The 16,672-nt window shown below is 42.9% G+C and overlaps 1 protein-coding gene across 2 annotated transcripts; it reads left to right on the plus strand.

The window, feature by feature from the left end:
- The first annotated feature begins 1,130 nt into the window (after positions 1–1,130).
- CCDC24 (coiled-coil domain containing 24) lies at positions 1,131–16,594 on the plus strand. 2 transcript variants are annotated; one of them, XM_089514984.1, is made up of 10 exons: positions 1,131–1,264; positions 3,130–3,298; positions 9,170–9,354; positions 10,740–10,847; positions 11,981–12,070; positions 13,913–13,967; positions 15,108–15,177; positions 15,383–15,503; positions 16,076–16,220; positions 16,504–16,594. In XM_089514984.1, exons 2-10 carry the CDS (start codon positions 3,143–3,145, stop codon positions 16,531–16,533), a joined length of 960 nt encoding a protein of 319 aa, XP_089371110.1. In that variant the 5' UTR covers positions 1,131–1,264; positions 3,130–3,142; the 3' UTR covers positions 16,534–16,594. The 2 variants fall into 2 exon arrangements, with proteins under 2 accessions (XP_089371110.1, XP_089371109.1); XM_089514983.1 differs by having other exon boundaries at positions 16,076–16,594.
- Positions 16,595–16,672: the final 78 nt, after the last annotated feature.

Genomic DNA, 16,672 nt, shown 5'->3' on the forward strand with positions numbered 1-16,672 from the left:
AAGCCCAAGAACATCCAAAATCCACCAAATGGTGATACCTTTATGGGACCAACCAAAATGCACAAATACACTGCTTTCCCTTCTTCATCAGCCTCCGCATCCCCCATGTAGGATTTTTAGAGGACCAGCTTGGCCTTGTGGTTTGAGTGCTGGGCTACAAGTCCTGAGACCAGGGTTGCTGTTCTCATTATTATTATTATTATCATTAATGTTTATTTATAGAGTGCTGTAGATATATACAGCGCTTCACATCATGAACAATCAAAGACAAAGAAAACCTGCCATAGGCGTATAGTCTAAAAGCAGTGCAAATTACGAAATTAAAACATATCTTAAAATAATTCAAAATGTTAAATTATTAAAACAATACAATTAGATACATTAGATATATGTTATTTTTTTAAAAATAAATTATTTATTATAACTCAAATATACATTTAGACACGCCATACATACCCCTATATTTCATATGTTATACTTGCTCAGTGCCTTGAGTTCCTATATTGGGAGAAAGGCAGGATATAAGAAAACAACAACAACAATAATGATACACAAGATCTTACATAACATACTTAACATACATAACATGCGCCTTACCTTACATACCATATGTTCATGCCTTCAAAGACATAAAATATAAACATACAAATATAAAACATATAAACATTATTATTATTATTATTATTATTATTATTATCATTATATTTATTTGCATACTGTTCTTTTCTCAAGACTCAGAGTGGCTTCACAGCATTAAAAAACAGTACAATTAAAAACATATGTGTGTGTGTGTGTGTGTGTATATATATATATATTCAGTTCCCAGCTCAGCCATGGAAGCCCAGTGAGTGACCTTGGGCAAGCCACACTCTCTCAGCTTCAGGGGAAGGCCAGGGCAAAACCCCAGGAGATAGAGTTGCCTTTTAGGGTCGCCATGAGTCAGAAATGCCTTGAAGGCACACAACAACAACAACAACAACAAACAAATGCTCAGAGCTTGGCTCCAAAGGGTTCCCCCCCCCCCGGGACTGGCTGTCCTTCCCAAAGTCTGGCAGGTGGCTCCTTTAAGAGATGGAGGGGCGTTGCTATGGAGACAGATAATGTTTACTGCTGCTCAGTGCAGAGGGATGGGGAGGCAGTGAGGAGGAGGAGGACTCCCTGGAGGGAAGTGGAGGGGAGACCGAGCTCTGCCTGTGAGGAATGTGGGGCAGGCCTGAGGTCGGATAAGACTTCCAGAAGGGCCAAGAGAAGGGGAGGCTGGGGGGTAAGTATGGCAAGGAGGGGTTGGAGATGGAAGTGTCAATGGGGCAGGTTGCAAGTTGCATCCACACTGGAGGAATAATAGTGCGGGTTGAGCCCGCTTTAAAGAGTGCTTTGGGGCCACAACAAACAACCATTCCCAGAATTCCATAGCTTTCAGCCACACCACTTAAAGTGGGCTCAACCCGCACTATTTCTTCAGTCTGGATGCAGTGTGGTAGGTTGCTTTTTGACTCCTTCTTGTGTGCCTCCAGATTTCTTCAGAGGTTTTTCTTCTTTCTTTTGCCATGACCATCCTCTAAGGAGATTATCACACTGGGACGGGATCCCATCGTTATCCCATCTTGGACTGCGATTCCACAAAAGGCTTTCAGATCGCAGCACTATTGTCCCAACACTGAGGCGGCATTGCATTAACACAAACTCTGGTTCACACAAAATTCCAGGCTATGCCACTTCAATGACGGTTTTTTGAAAGTCTTACACATGATCACGGCCAGTAGTGCTTTCCAGACGGGATAAGGTCCAGATATGTGTGACGTCATATGAAAATGTAACGCCAAAGGCTTTCATGGCCAGAATCCACAGTTTTTTATGAGTTTTCGGGCTATGTGGCCACATTTTGTAAGCGTTTATTCCTGATGTTTTGCCTGCATCTGTGGCTGGTATCTTCAGAGAATGCTAGCATCGAAGAGAGTTGGATACACACACACACACACACACACACTGTGTGACCCTGGGCAGGGTAGAGCGATTTCCATGTTAATCTGTATATGAAAATCTTCTCACGATCATGCTATGAGTATGGGAAAAGGATGGGACAAGTATGTTTTGTCTCCCGTCTGATAATCTCCTGAGGCTGAGAGAGTGTGTGACTTGCCCAAGGCAAGGTTTTTAACTCGAGCTGGGCATCGAACCCTGGTCTCCAGAGTCATAGCCCAATGCTCAAAGCACTAGACCATGCTGGCTACAGCTCCTCTAATCCCCAAACACCAACGCCTGGGGATTTGCAGTCCACAAAAATAAAAATAAAATAAGGAATTTTTATTAAGCACTGGAAATGGGTTCCATATTTGCTGGCTGTGTCAGACCTGTTTTATGGCTCCCTGAGAGTTAGCATTCAAAAACCTAGTAGCTGTATTAGTCTGGAAAATCAGGATATAAAAGGGATCTAGTAGTATCTTTGAGACTCACTGTAAGGGGATGCAGTGGCATTTTCGAGAGTCACTGAAAGAAAGAAGTTGATAGCATAAGAATGAGAAATGTGGGATGTTGCAGTACTTTAAAGACTCACTGAAAGAAAGCTGGTAGTAGGAGCATAGGAAATGTATATATAGATCAGGATACAAAGGGATCTTGTAGCTGTAGCACCTATGAGACTAACTGAAAAGAAAGAAGCTAGTAGCATGAGAAATGTATTTATAAATATATAAATTAGTATGCAAAGGGATCTTGTGTAGGACTGTTGAGGCTAACTGAAAGAAGGAAGCTGGTAGAATCAGCATTATATATATATATATATATATATATATATATATGGATCCTCATGCAAAAGGATCCTGTAGCACCTTTGAGACTCACTGAAAGAGAGAAGCCAGTAGCTAGACCTCGCCTAGGCTTGTGCCTCCTTCCTCAGATGTATGGTCTTTTCTCAATATATAAGTGATGATGGGATTGTCTGTTGCAAGGAGACACATTAGCTACACATCTGTTGCTTTGGCTGCAGTGGCTGGGGTAGTCATGGAGTGGCATTGCAAGCTTTGATCTGGAGCATAGGTTGGAGTGGGAATAACATGACATTTGCTGATGGGCCTTCTATAACTATCTGCTGTCTTATCTGCACCATATATCTTTTCCCCCTCTTTAAAGCATCCGACCTGGCATGTCGTCCTTGCCTAGTGTGCCTGGAGAGTGCTTACAGCCGGTTCCATCACTCTGGAGGATGCTAGAGGAGAAACTAGAACCCAGAGAGAGGCTTGAGGTGAAGGCTATCCTGGGTGATGATGTTGTGGAACGAAACCTGGAACTTCTTGCTGAGGTTAAGTACAGGGATAGCCAATTTTCACTGAACGAGAGCTTTCGGCCAAGTGTATGACCCAGAGTTGTGCATGCTTTTCATCTTCCTACTTCAGATGATAACAGGAGAGCAAAACAAGAGCAGTCCTTTCCCCCTCTGAATAAGTAGCTTATTGTGTCTAGTTCAAGAGAATTATCTGAATGCAACATCAGTTCAAGACCTTTATGAGCTACAATGGTAGCATCATTTTGAAAAAAAAAAAAAAAGGGGGGGGGGGTTCATGGATTAAAGAGACTAGCCCTCACAGAGCACTTTGTGCAGATTCTGGGATTCTGGGAATCAGCATATCTGTAGGGCATGCATTTGGGGGAGGCTGGGGTACAGACATGAAACAGGTACTCACATGTATGCAGGGAGGTAATCAGGCTTTCCATGGCATATTTATGTCTGGTTTTCTTATAGAATCATAGAACCACAGAGTTGGAAGAGACCACAAGGGCCATCCAGTCCAACCCCTTACCATGCAGGAAATCACAGTCAAAGCACCCCAAAGAGATGGCCATCCAGCCTCTGTTGCATGCAATTTAGAAACGTGCAAAGAAGAAAATGAATTATTTTTTTTATTTAAAAATTTCTATAATATTTTGTCAATATTGTGCTTCACACTCATGGTACTTGCCCATTACCATTTCAGAAGCCTGTGAAAGAGCCACAGTTTTGCTGAATTCACTAAAAGACATGATAGCTTCACAATATCGGCTGAAAACCTGTTGAGCAGTTATGAATATGTAACCTGGAGTTACTCACTCATGATTGTTTCATATTCACAATCCCTATGTCATCCGTAGTTTAATTTAGGAGCTATGAAGGGACCATTGGGGGAGTCTCCACTTACCAGGAAGCAGCCTCTGCAATTGATGGGGGTGGGGGGCTATTCTCCTATCAGATGGGATGGAGCTGACTGATGTTCCCAACCTCCCTTGCACGAGCAATCTCCAGCAAAAGGGGAAATTGCAAGAGGGGTGTTTATCACACGGAGGTTTTTGCAGCTCAGATCTCAGGTGACTGCAGGTCCAACACTGCGAAATCATGTTACAACATGAATGTATTATCAGACGTGATTCCTTTCTATGGGAGCTCCTTCTGTGGCACTTCCGCAGTGAATCCAAAGTGACTCCTCATTTTGATGAATTCAGAAAAAAGTGAATTCACAGATTTCGCTTTCAAGCTCACTTCGATTTCACTCTGAATTGGTCTGGTGTGGAATGCAACTTTGCTTCTGCTCTGGTACACCACCGCAAACCCCCCGGGTTGCAAATTTCCCACGATGCAGCACTGCAATTGTCCCCATTTCCTTTCACTTTCAGGCAACTTTCAGGGCAACTCATTTTTTATATGTATGTATGTATATGCGTGAATGTGAATATACAGATATGTCTGTCTGTCTGTCTGTCTGTCTGTCTGTCTCTGTGTTGAAATTGCTGAAATGGAAGGGAAAATAAAAAAGAGGGATGAAGAAGACACAGAAATATTCATGAGGCAAATATTCATGCACTCACGCAATTATGCGAAACAGGGAACAAGAACTTGTGCCCCCTTTCACCCCAGAAACGTACAAGGTCACGATGCATTCAGATGCCCACTGAGCATGCGCAAGGGTGCTGATTCGAATCGTTGAATCCCACTGGTGTGGTTATACAATTTGCACTCACTCCGCTTTGCTTGAATCTGCATCACGTGACTTGCCTTGGATTCAATTCCCCCTCGATTCAGAAGGGCAACAGAAGAGCAACCAGGTGGGATAAAACATTCAAGTTATAACGTGAATTCACATAGCTGAACCAGGAGTCACCCCGGATCTGAGCTGCAAAAACCTCAGTGTGATAAACACCAGGGGCTTTACCTGTTGCTGCTTCCCAGTAAGTGGGGATTGGGACAGGATTCTCTGTGTAGCACTGTAACTATAGTAATATTGTATGTGTAAATCTTCCAAAGAATCCTGGCCACTATTTGTTTGAGTGACTTTTGAAATGCACTGTTGTATATGACACTCATTTTTAAAAAATGTATGCAAATGTAACTAAGAAGCACAATATGCATAACTGTTTCCAAACAATGAGCTGTTGACATGATGGGTCATGTAACGTTCATTTAATGCTTTCTTGACTATTTTGTCATTAGAGTACAGTTTTGCAGCTCCCACCTTGTATTGATATTGGACACCATCTCATTTCCCACTCCTCACCATGCTATATCCTCCCCCTTCCCTTCCCATCATAGCTCCCCTTCTGTTGTGATATGAACACCTCAGGCCTTATCTATGTCAGGTGTTCTTAATTTTAAAGCCAGACTGTCCAATCCCACCTTTATGTGTCTTCTTTTCTCTCTACATTGTTTCTTGATCTCCTTGTTTTATTCATGCTCTCCTTGTGTCTGCTGCCTCCAAAGCTGCCTGAAACAGTTTTATGCTTTCTGTTCATCAGGTTGCCTCCCCCTCCAAATTCATTCTCAGGACTAATTTTTTTAAAAAAACAAGGATGGGAAATATGTGGCTCTTCAGTTGTTGTTGGGGTGCAGCTCCCAGTAGTTCTCATCCAGTTAGGGCTGATGGGAGTGGCAGTCCATCAACATATGGAGAGCCATATTTTTCCTCACTGCTGTTTCAAAGAAAGCCTTTCTTTAACTTTCACCTCATCTATCTACTTCTCCATTGCCTTGTATGAGTTCTAGTTTGTTGCCTATGCCTTTCAGCTGATTCTTGATTATGTAACCTGTCTTATTCCAATGCTAAAGTCCAAAACTCAAACCACTACGCCATGCTGGCTTAACTTTCCCCCTTTTGTGAACAGTAATATGTTACTGTCTGTGTGCTGCAAAAAAAAGGCACACTTGTCATTTGCTCAAATTAGTGTATGTCTAGAGCAACAGTAGTTGTTCCACCAGATGTTTTGAACTTCAGTTCCCAGAAGCCCTAGCCAGCTTGACCAACAATCAGGAATTCTGAGAGCTGAAATCTAAAACATCTGGAAGACCAAAGTTTGGGAAGCACTGGTTTATAGGAAGCCATCCACCCTGTTCTTTTGCAACAGTCCCTTTCATCTAATGTTTTTAGAAAGCTACAGTATGGTGTGTGATTTCACTAAAACTGGACAGAGCTAAAGAATGGTGCTTTCAGATTTCATAATGCTCCTCTCCCTATGTTTTAAATTCAAGTGCTGGTCACAAATAACAACATACATGCATTTTTCTACAACAGGAGATATTCATTACGAAAAATGATGTACTCAGAAGGCCTTGGCAGGGTGGCCATGTGAGGGTCTCCCCACCCCCACCTGCTTTCTGACTCTGGTTTGGATTCTGTGTGAAAAGAAAGCATCTCTGCTTTTGTGAAGGCAAAACTGTGGGGCGTGAAATTATGTTGTCACTGCCTCCCTTCTCTACAAGGTCCCCCTTTCCTAACCCCCAGCTCAGCTGGTTCCTAACGCTTGACCAGAGTCCCTAATCCAGGCTATACCAGGCCCTTTGTTCTCCTCCAGCCATTCATGCCCTTTCTGTATTCATTCTAGTCCTGACTGTGACCAAGAAGAACAGTAAACATCCCAGAGATAAAACACTCACAGACCTTGCCTCTTCCTGAAAACAGAACAGCAGCTCATGCTGAAAAACTGCACCCTTTCCCCCATTCAAGTGTTTGGGGCCTTACTTGTCCCTCAACCTGAGCATTCAAGTTTAACATTCCCCTTTTTGTGAATAGTATTGGACTACTCTCTTAGGACTTCTTCCCACCTGGCTTTCTGTTACCTTTTAATCTTGTAACTGACAAAGTTGGCCAAAATTCCACCTGTCTCTCCCCTGTGCCTTTTTCCTATGTGCCTTTTCCCCTCCCCAGTTCTGATAACCAAGGAAGCGGTTGTACTGTAACAGTTGCCTGTAGATGTGTGAGTCCAAAAAGGGACTTGCCCTCTAAATGTCCTACAATATGTTTAATGTAGCTGAGGATATTTTTGCTTCATGACCTTGACTTTCTGCACAGGGGAAGGGGGTGGTTCTGTGGGGAGATTCCCTGAGCTTGCCACCTTTTATGGAGTGTCTGTGATAGAGGAGATGACAATTCAGTGTCCTTGTGCCAACTATGGTCGAATGACAGCATCCTCGCTCAGCCTGGAGGAGAGTATGAATGTTTAATAAGTAGCTGTCGGCTGCTTATTAAACCCTGCCTGCAGGGTAAACTTGTCCATTTTCTGCTTAAAGCTCAAAGGTTCTACTACTTTTAACCTTAAAACACCCTTCACCTAATCTACAGACTCATAGCTCATTCCCATTCCTAGTCAAATTAAATATTTTACTGAAGTTGGTGGGCTTCTGTCTAGTATATATGGGAGCACATGGGGGACTTACTCTGAGAGCACATGATAGAAAAAAGGTGGAAAATGTTTGGCATCTTGTGCCTGCTGCTTGTGTGGCCTCTTGTGCCTGTTGGTGGACTGCAGTTCCTAGCCGCCCTAGTCTGCATAGCCAGTAGTGAGGGATGCTGGGAATTGTAGTTCAATAACAACTGCAAAGCCACAGATTCCTCATCTCATTATTGAAGAACATGCACAGCAGGTAATTGTATGTTGTAAAGAGTGTCAGATTTATGTATGCAAAGTTATAAGAGAGTGGGGAAAACAATAGTGGTGAGGTGAGGGTGGGTCAGAGCCATTGATCAACCTACCTCTGTTGTATTTAAAGCCAATAAATATCTCAAAAAAATGACATGGATGAAAGATTGCAGCAATGTGCTTCAGCAATTTCATGCTTATTTACATGAAATCTGTGGAAATTTATGCAACATATATTGTTTATTTATTTATTTATTTTTTAATGCTGAATTCCAACGCTGGCTCTTCCAGCTCTTCCTTTTTATTCAGGTCCTTCTGGCCATAAAGTCTATCACACTTTTAAAAATTAGCCTTTTAAGAACCAGCATCTCAAAAGATAACAAGCAGGTTCCCCCCCCCCGCCCCCCCACCTAGCACATATTTTGATAATTGTATGAACAGTGTTTTAAGAAACACAGGAAGGTCACTGCAAATAAAATAGGTCTTCCAGCACTTGAGTTTCAAAATGCTTGTATTATGCAAATGAAGCTGAGGGAGGTCTGGGGAAAGAGGGGAGAAATAGTGGCAGGGGGTGGATGCCAGCAGGGAGCTGAGGTAGAGCAGAACAGGCAAAGATTGTCAGAGCAGACCTGGGGTCAAACAAGGAAACATACTTATGAAAAATAATGAGCTGAGGCTAAGTAGTAGAGAAGCAAATACATGGCTTACCATTCATTAATCTGTATTCCCTCCTTTTTTTCTCACAGAGTACAGTGTTGCTACATGATGTATTTTCCTTCTTCCCTTAATGTATGACATACTTTAGGAATGTATTTAAGTACTGAACCCTATCACTGCAGTTTTCACAACTCTTATATGTATTTCCTTCCATCATTTTAAGGATTACCTAAGACTAGCTTTTGCTAGACACTTGTTCACTGCTGGTTTTTCTAATATGGGAGAATGTTTCTGAAGGATTCTCTCTGCTTGCTTAATTTGGTGCAACTGCTTTGTTGCAATGAGATACATGGCTTGATTTGTAGATATGTGTTGAAATCTCATTTCTCTAGGCTGGCAGGGAGGGGCTATTTAAGACTATGTTGGGCATGGGGAGATGGCAGGGGAGTACTACCTGAATGAAATCAGTTTCTGTGTCAGTATCAGGCTGTACGAATTAATATACTGTAACCCGCCTTGATCTATGGAAAGGCGGGCTATAAATAAAGATTTTATTATTATTATTGATTGTACAAATTTTTGTCTGTGGCTGTACATTGTCCCTAACCCAGTCCAACATCTTTCCTATTTACAGGTACAAACCATGCTGGAATTCTACCAGGAGCTGCAGTTGAGCCACCTAAGTCTAGAACAAAGCCCTATACCAGCAAATGACATCAGGGCCTTGCTGGCTGTCCCTCCACATCTTAAGGAGTTGGTGAGGGAGGAGATTCATCTTCTTCTGACTGGGCTGCAGCAAAAGGCTTTACAGGAGGGCAGGTACTAGTAAGGAATGAGATTATTAAAAACTGACTGTGGGCCTGGGATAAGACAATGATAAGGAGATTGTGCGCTGAATGCAAACCCATATTTTATGTGTCCAGACACATTAGAAGGAAGCAGCACACAAAACTTGAGTTTGAGACCTAAAACTATCCCAAAGGTTTGGCATAGATTTGGAAGAGATGTGAAATTTGGGGGTTCAAAGTTAACACACCTGGCAGGTTACAGGTTGCGGTTACATGATATTTCATGTTGCTTCAAAGGAGCTATTCAAGATCCTCAACCCTATTCTTCAAACAGTCAGCAGCCTGAAAATGGCAGTTTGTATTAAAATCCAGAGCAGATTTGCTGCCTCAGTGATGTGGAAACCACCAGCATGCCTTGGATATTGGGCATGGAACAGGAAAGAAGCATCTCCAACTGAGGTAGCTGGTGATAGAACTATGTCCAAGGCATCTTTTGTCCAAGACAACCAAGCAGAAGGATCCCAAATAGTAGCTTCTCTTTCATCCTTCCAGCATGGTTCCAGCTCCACTGTTGTCTAACTGGTACTTCCCCATCAGATGAGTGTAATTGTTGCTCAGATTGCCCATGCCTAGTCAATAGGACTCACACCAGGGAGATATTTGAGTATGGATGTGTGTGAGAGAGTATGAGTGAGTTTCCCACCTATACTGTGGTTCTGCCATCTCACTGCAGCTTTTTTTAAACCAGAAATCCAGGGTTGCTTTTTGCTTATCTGTAGGAGGATGAGTCTTACATGATAACCTTTTAGGAGCAAATGTTCCATTTTTGTCATTTTTCTATCAACCATCAGAATCAAGTAGATTAGTCCTTTTGTTTCTCTGGTATGATTTGTGTGTAGCCTCAGGCTGGGGTTACATCCCCATACTTCCAGTTTCAAAAGGGGCATTCATCCGAGTAAGAGACCAGATCAACCGCACCTGCAGGAACCCTTGGCAGGGATTAATCCCTGCCTTGCCCCTGTGTAAACAGTTGAAAACTCAGTGGGGGCAGCAGTCAGAACAGACAGACCAGCAATGGAAAAGCTTTCTTTCTCATCATTTACCCACACATTGGAGCTGTTCGTGTCAGTACCTACCCTCCAGACCTTTCCAATAACCCTCAGTCACAACTATATGCACTTCTTAAGAGTTCCTCTCCTTCCCCACATTTATGTATCCTCAGAGTGTGAGTCTGTGTACTGTTTAGGAGGTTAAAGAAGTGAGGGGAGTTGTTGTCTCTGTTTTACAGTTTTGGCTGAAGAAATTTATCTGGATCATATTTATTACAAGTAGTGAGTAACTGCAGTGCTTGGTTATAGAGCAAACTATTCTCCTCTTTTCTTTGCTGTTTTATGCCTCTTCTGCATCTTATTACAGGGACCAAGATTGTGCCATTGCTAAATACAATCCACGTGTAGTTACCTTTGCTTTGGGGGTGAATGCTGGCAGTGGCCATCCTTCATCTGGGAAGAGTGCTCCCCTCAGGTAAGACCTAGGAATAGTGGTGTTGGGCAGAAAATAAAGACCTCCGCACAATGAGCTCCTAGCCTGTGTCCCATTCCTAACCTGCACACTATGGCTGGCCTTTGTGTCACCACAGGTGGTTCGCAGTGTCAAGATGGATTCTCTCGGCAGAAAACCTAACTTCACAGAGTGCTACATGCCACAAGCTTTGAAATCTAACAGTGATTGGTACTTGCTTTTACTATGAGAAATCTTGGTGCAAATCTCTACAGTCTAATTTTGAAAAGTCATACAGACTGAGTTGGAGGTCAGTTCAAGGTAGTTTGCACATAGTTGCTATATATGCTAGAAGGTAGTCCAAAAGAAGTCATGTTTCCAGTTCTGATTAGATATACATAGATTTTGAATGTAATCATGTGCATGTTTATTCATAGGTTAAGTCCTTCTATGTTCAATGGGAATTACTCCCCAGTAAGTGTATTTAGGATCACAGTTGGGCAAATCATTCCCAAATGCTCCAGCTCACCCACCTGATAGGTATCCATGCTGTCTTCTTCCTTTCCTAGTTCCAAATCTGTATTGATGAAGATAGTTGCTCTGAGGCAGCTGCCACAATGCCGAATTAAAGCAGTTTGACACTGCTTTATCTGTCATGGCTCCATCCTATGGAATCCTGGGAATTGTAGTTTGTTGTGGCACCAGAGTTGTCTGACGGAGAAGGCTAAATCTCACAAAACTACAAATCCCATAATTCCATAGCACTGAACAATGGCAGTTGAAATGGTGTCAAACTGCATTAATTCTGCACTGTGATGTAGTCTCAGTCAAGGAACCTGTCTGATCCTCATGCTGCTTTTGTGTCATGTAATTCCATATTTGGGACAAAGTTCTGATAAGCCTCCTGGGCCATCTTGACCAGCTTCTGTCCTGGGACATCTCTATAGGAGATGGCATGGAAGAAACCTGCAAGACCAAGAGATGTGAGAAGAATGTTATGGGGACTTTTAGCCAAATCATGGTGCCAGTGGTTCATTCTAAGCTTCGCCTCATGCAGGAATGACCTGTTGTAGAAGGTACTGAGTCTGGTGACAGGAAACAGCTAGCCTTTCTCGTCATCTGCTGCTTGCACATCATCCAAGTCTCTGTTTCCCCAGGCCTATATCCTCTGGCATCACTGATGATCTGGGAGCCTTCTCTGATAAACTGAATATTGTCCATATTGATGAAGTTGCCTCTCAACTTCGGTGAGATATTTTTGCTGTTGTACTTTGCTCTCTACTCTGACTTTTCTTTCTTGGACAGATTTGGTAAGAATGAAGGAGTTAGAAAAGTGGCCTGGAAGGGGGAAAACATCCAATACTGCTGGCAGATAGAGCATAATACCTTACCAATCTAGCTCTGTCTGTGATATGGGGTGAGTGTGATGGTGTCTCTTCTTCCCTGAGATCCAGAAAGGCAGTCAGAGGTTCAGCAAGGCAGCTCTGCTTCTCTTTCATTGATTGACCATAGGGATCTGCCAAGGAATTATACAACTGCCTTTCTGCATCTGAAGAATGAGAAGAAGCAGTCATGACCCATAACCAGGCAAAGGTAGAATCTGATTCTTCATTCCTTGTTGCCTTAAGCAGAGAGAAATAACTCCTTGGCACAGCCATGTGGCCACTCACTGGCTGTGGAGTGCACCTGGAAGCTGCTGGCTGCACTTCTACACAGGGAAGTGCAGCCAGATGCGAAGATGTTGCTCAAGATGTACAGCATACCTCCTTCCAGAACATCTTTAAAAGTACTTGTGTTAGTATAATCAGGGTTTGTGTCAGCATCACTCATCTACAGGATTTTGCCCACACACTGCTTATATATATTGGTATACTACCTGGAAATTTTGCATATGATAAGTGGTGCATACATATTTTGGAACAAATAAAATAATGTGTAACAGAACACCTGGTGATGAAGAGTAGTGAATCTTGTTGCAAGCAACAGTGTTTGCAGAAATGTGCACCTGGACCCAGGCAACTTGTATTCTAACCCTCTCCATCATCTTCCTCTTCATTGGCCTTTAATGTGGAAAACAAGGTTACAGAACAATTTGTAAATGTCTCTTTTGAAATGTTTGCATTTTTTGCAAGGATTTATTAGCAGTGATGAAACTAGGTCATTGTAGATTCTGGATTTCATGTGGCAAATAAACCCGGATGCATTTCCTCCTCCTACCCCAAGCTCATTCTTCTGAGTGGGGTCCAACCCTAAATGCATTGCTTGTTAGCTTTGATTCCTTTCCATATACATCATTGGGGAATAGGGAGGCACTTCTGTCTGCTCCATAGCATTATGGAATATGAGGATGGGATCCTTACAATGTCAAGGAGCAAGTGCCTCCTAGGCTCATTATTCAAGCTGAATATGGGATTCTGATGTTTGAAAGTTTGGAGTCTCTGTTCCCAGAAGATCCTTAACTGAGGATCATACAGAGGTCTTTGGAGAAATTCTTCATACCTAGCCATGCAGTTGGGCATCCTGCAGCTTCCAGTCAGCAAGTATAGCAAGAAAAACAAATCCTCAGCCCCATGGCAACAAGAAATCTCAGAGAGTTTGTCAAGTCAGCAGCCTACAAAATCTCAAATCAGAATGTCAGCTAAACACAGGATGAAGTTTAATAACAGTATCAGATGTTTGCTGTGGGTGGAAGGAATTAGTTATAAACAAGTAGTTACTTTTTGATTAGTTCCTGTTCCCATTAACTAAGATATTAAATACATTACATTTGCTGTTTCTGATTAGAATCCTGTTGATGACTTACGTAGGCATAAACCCAGGTTATGTGTGTATGTCCTTTTGGACACTGTGAAGGAGGTATTCAGTATTTTCTTGTGCACTGTCCAACCCTTACTCCCCATGGCAGGACCCAGGGTGCACTGTCATAGCTTTTTACAGTTCCATAGATGAGAAAGAAAGCTAATGTTAACCTCGTGTATCTGCTGTCACTAGCTGTAATCCCACATATTTAAAACCATCTTTATGACTGGCAGTAATTTGTTTCCCAAAACATACCCTACAGGCCTCACTGGCAATCTCATTTCTCTTAGGACTCTGCTGGAGAGTGAGTGCTGTGCTTTGGAAAGATATATCTCTTATTTACAGGTAAGGGTTGAACAACTCCAATCCCAGCTCCCACCAATAGAGACATGCTTTTCTGTATTTGCAAATGCTTAAAAAGTCTGGCTACTCTTCTCCAAGTCTTGGCCACTTTGTACTTAGGCAAAGTATAGGGCAACATTTCCTTAGCCTAGAATACCCATGTTGATAATGTCTTCCCTCCTCTCCATATATATAGGAGCTTAGCCTATGAAAGATATTCTGCTGGCCCTATGGGTAATCTTCTGTTCACCTAGAAGAGAGTATATATGAGCTATTGAGTAGGTGTGCATTTGGCTTCCATTCCTGTACTGCAACTGTCCAAATAATTCCATTTTTTGCTCTTGTTCCCGAACCGGAGGCAAGGGCTGTGGGAAGAGAGAAAATGATGGGAGGGGAGCTGTAGAGCATGTTGCAGGACTGACATAACAGTGCCTCCTGTTGTCAGTGTATGCTCGTTAAAACCACTTTTCTGATAGTTCTGAGAGCTGGGAAGGTATGCCACAATGGTCTGTGACTGCTTATGTTATCTCCTGGGAGTGAGATCTGGAAGTGGACTGATGTACTACTGCCTATCCCCATAAAGCTTTCTGCAGTAACCAGGGAGTTTATCAAATGGGGGACAAGTGGAAGTATAAACGTGATTAATCCATGATAATCTTGTGATTGCACCAATGGTTTTCGCACGTCATGATCAAAGTGCTATTATCCTGTGAATAACCTGTTATTATCCCGCAATTGCTCTAATGGTTTTCATTCTAATGGTTGAGGTGAAACATGATTAAAGTGCCATTAACCTGTGAATAACCAGGCAAGAAACAGCAGCAAATCATTCACGGGATTTTCCTGTGAATGACTTTTTGCTGTTTATTGCCTGATTATTCATAGGTTATTCACATGATCATGGCTCTTGTGTTAATCTCATTTTAATCACATTTTAATGTCAGCTGCAGGATTTTCTCAGGTTAATCATTGTTTAAAGTCCCAATTTCCCTCCATGTGGATAGCTAGAGGACTGGAAGAAAGAAAATAGAATAAAATACCTACTGTTCCCAGTCTTAGGTTCTAGTAGGTGAGACACCTACATTTGTAGATTGTGCCAAGAAAGCTGGCTTGTTTCCTTTAGAATTTTTTCTTCTTTCACAGGACCAGCTAGAGAATGCACATCAGCACACTGTGGAGCTCCAGGAGGCAGCACATGAGCCCACCATGGCTGGTATGCAGAGCTCAGGGCTTATGCCACCTACTAGAAGAGCTAGATTGGGAAGTGGGGAGAGAATTCAGAATCAGGGTGCCTGAAATTATTACCCTAAGGCAAGTGTTGCATGGAAAGAATGGTATTTGCATGTAGGGCAGCAGCATGATTTTTATGTGAGTGATGTGTTGCTTTTCCACTCCTCAAAGTTGCCTGCTTTCCTCAGAACTACAAGAAGAGAGGCGTGCCATGGAACGGGATTTGCAGCTGAGCCAAGTCAAGCCATGCTCTAGCCCTTCCCTGACGTCAAAACAGCTCAGGACTCGTACCTACTCACCCCAACCCAGGTAACATGCAAACCTCATAACTCAAATAACTAGGAAGCTGCAAAGTGCAGGACATATGTAGAACTGGAAGTAACTGGAACCTTGTAGTATGGGGGTGTGAAATATGCACCTGCCATATAACAGAATCACAGAATCATAAAGTTGGAAGAGACCACAAGGACAATGCAGTCCAGCACATTCTGCCATTCAGGAACACACCATCAAAGCATTTCCAAAAGATGGCCACCCAGCCTCTGTTTAAAAACCTCCAAAGAAGGAGACTCCACCATACTCAGAGGCAGCTTGTTCCACTGATGATATAATGCAATTCCCATCATCCTTCACCATTGGATATGGTGAGAGTTGTATTTCAACAACACATGGAGGACTAAATATTCCATAAACCTGCTGTAGTAAGATGGTGACAAGAATGTGTTAGTTTATGACTGGACTGCTGTATTTAAATAACAATTTGGAGAGTTTGTATGTAGGAACACTTGGAGAGACACAACCTTAATGATTTACTGGGGTGTGGGTGTGTGTGTATGGGCCAAGCCTCCTGCTTCCTTGAACCTCTTCCCTTCATTTTGCAGCCATCCAAGAAGCGCAGACAAAGGATTCAGTTTTGGGGAGATCCTACCTGTTTCTAATGTGCCTACTCCACCACATCCCAGAGAGCGAACATCTCCTTTATGCCATGAGACACCACCCTGGCAGGGCCCACCAACAAAAGGACAGGTGAGCTGGATGCACCAAGAACGCAAGGAATTAAGCCAAGCAAAAAAAGACAGCCAGTCACTGTTGTCCAGGTCTGTGATTCCAACACCTCCTAACATTGAGGGCAGGATCGCTTCATCATATAGGACAGCAGTAGCAGAGTTGGGCTCTGCCTTCCAGCCCATGCCTCCTGTGGAACCATGCCTGCTACCCCGCTTTTGCCCTCGTACCAGGCTGCTGCGATGTAAAGGGCCCAGCTAGGGAAGAGACCTTCATCCTTATGAAATCCACATTTTTTTCATAGGCTGCCTTACGGTGGACCTCCTGCACCTGAATGGGATTTCCTGGCCTTGCTGTGTCAGGAAAAGTGAGAAAGCAGAAATGTCTCCCTTCGATTCCTCTGAAAATGGAGTCTTGGCATGAGCAGTTTCTCCACCACCACCACGGACAGCAATCTCCCCCCATTCCCATTC

This window comes from Sceloporus occidentalis, unplaced genomic scaffold (assembly GCF_023333645.1).
Source record: "Sceloporus occidentalis isolate IW3139 unplaced genomic scaffold, rSceOcc1.0.p SCAF_3, whole genome shotgun sequence".
Lineage (NCBI taxonomy): Eukaryota > Metazoa > Chordata > Lepidosauria > Squamata > Phrynosomatidae > Sceloporus > Sceloporus occidentalis.